The 2121-nt window shown below is 60.3% G+C and overlaps 1 protein-coding gene across 1 annotated transcript in view; it reads left to right on the top strand.

Annotated features, from left to right (window-relative positions):
• Positions 1–2121, top strand: part of SMTN (smoothelin) — a 21255-nt gene that overhangs the window by 9497 nt on the left and 9637 nt on the right. The window contains 2 exon segments of the mRNA XM_017746491.1: positions 2–102; positions 1065–1168. Coding sequence (XP_017601980.1) covers positions 2–102; positions 1065–1168 — 205 coding nt within the window.

Raw genomic sequence — 2121 nt, 5'->3', positions numbered from 1 at the left:
GCCTCGACGCCATGAAGACCTTCTTCACCATCGAGATCAAGGATGGGCGTGTGCAGCCCCTGGCATCTCGCATCACGGCCGTCCCCGGCAGCCAGCGGGCAGGTGAGCACTGATGGAGTACGGGGTGCGCAGGACAGGTCCAGTGTGCAGGTGGCATCTGTCATGAGGCTTGACACTGTAGGGGTAGTGGGCATGGGTGTCACGCAGGGAGGTATGACTGGAAAAGTGGGGATCCCTCAGGAAGATGGGCACTGCAGGGGAGTGGACATCTGCAGGGCTGTAAGCACTACAGGACTGTGCTCCTAATATGACAATGTGCACAGCTGGGCAGTGGAGCAAGTGAGTGCCAGTGGCAGCCAGGCACTGACAGATGGTGGGCACAAGTGGGTAGGTGAAGGCGAGCAGGCTGAGCCAGGCCATGCGGGTGTTGATCAGCAGTGGTGGCATTTGAGTGCTGGCAGCCCAGAGGCTGAGCACAGGTGCTGCCAGAAGAACAGAGTGTGCCTGGTAGCCCTCATCCTTTGGCATGCACTTTCAGCCTGCTTGGGGCATCTCAGTTCAGGGAGACCATCTGGCCCTGCAGGCTGTCCCCAGCCCCACTATCTCACCATGTTTATGTTTGGGGTCATTCCCCAATCCCTGCCCTGGCCCCACAGCCCTGCCCCATCCTCTCCTCACTGACCTGCTGGTTCGGGGGAGCCCACACCATCCTGCTCTGTCCCATCCCACTGCTGCACCATGTCTGTTCCAGCCCTGCCCCAACCCTGCCTGCCTGCAGATGTGGCTCCTGTGGCCATCCCTCTCACCCGGGGGCCTTGGCTTCAGCTGGAGCACTGCAGAAAGTGCCCTTCCTTGGGGAGGATGATAAGCCAGGGCAGTGAGGGGTCTCAACTTCCCCATCCCTTGCTTGTCCCCAAAGCCCTTTCCCTCTTCCAGAGCTCAGTGCTTGCTGCCAGGGCAGGATGTGTGGGGCAGGCAGATAGCTCAGCCAGAGCCACTCCCCAGCTGTGGGGCTGAGCCTGTGGGCTGGGTCGGACCCCACATGCCTCTTGCTCCCCTTGCAGAGGTGACTCTGGGGCTGCGGAGCACCCCCATCCGTATCACCACCATCCCCAGCACTGTCAGCAGCATCTGCAACATCAGCAGTGTCAGCAGCAATGTCACCAAGGTGAGTGCCCAGGGGGCCACCTGGCCATTGCCTGGCAGCTCCAGGGCTTGGGGTGGGGACCAGGGACCAAGGAATTAGTGCAGGCAGCATGCTCTGGAGGCTCTGTCTGGTTTTGGTTGGTGCTTTTGTTTTGGTGGGGTTTTTTTCACCAGAGACCCTGGACGTTGTTTGTGGTTGCACAGCCCCACATGAGCCCACTGCACTCTGAACTGTGCCACCATGTACCCAGACACCTGGGGAGATGGGCAGAGGGGGACAAGGAGTGGGTCTCCCTCTGTTTTAAACACCTTTGAGGGTGGCAGCAGCTCAGGGAAAAACCCATTGCCAACCACCCCTCTGTTTTTCCTCCTGGGGATGGACCTTGGCCATGTCTCTGGGGAGCCCGCCTTGGAGTGGGGCTACTCCTCAAAGGTCTCTAAAGCACCCTGGAGCTGTGGGTTGGGGTCTTGCCTGTTCCTGCTATGCCATCCTGAGTGGAGAGTGGCCACAGCTGCAGCCCATCCAGGAGGGATTCTTGGATGCAACTGGAGAAAAAACCTGAGAAAACAATCCCTCTGCAGTGTTTTGCAGGGAGAGCAGGCTGTGGTCACCCTGGGGCTGGGTGCATACAGGAGACAGCCCTTCAAGTGCTTTTATCTGCTCCTGCCCATCTAGGGTAATGTGAGGCGCCCGTGTGCTGCCTTGGCCAGAGCCAGGATGTCAAACACAGCTCTGTCTCCCTCGTAGCCCTGTGCGCGCCTGGCTGCCTCTGCGGGAACAGCACTGTGGGTGGCCTGTGTCACTGCCAGTGGCTGTGGTACCACCCGTGGCCTGTGGCATACTGGTGGCTGTGGTACCACTGGCTTCACCCCATCATCAGCCCAGCCCTTGCCAGATGAGGCAGGGCAGTGTCCACAGGTGCTGCCCATACCTGCCAGCAGGTCCTGCCTGTGGGCAGCTGTCTGCCGCGGGGG

This window comes from Corvus brachyrhynchos, unplaced genomic scaffold (genome assembly GCF_000691975.1).
Source record: "Corvus brachyrhynchos isolate BGI_N302 unplaced genomic scaffold, ASM69197v1 scaffold19, whole genome shotgun sequence".
Taxonomy (NCBI): domain Eukaryota; kingdom Metazoa; phylum Chordata; class Aves; order Passeriformes; family Corvidae; genus Corvus; species Corvus brachyrhynchos.
This window is presented reverse-complemented; position numbering and strand designations above follow the sequence as displayed.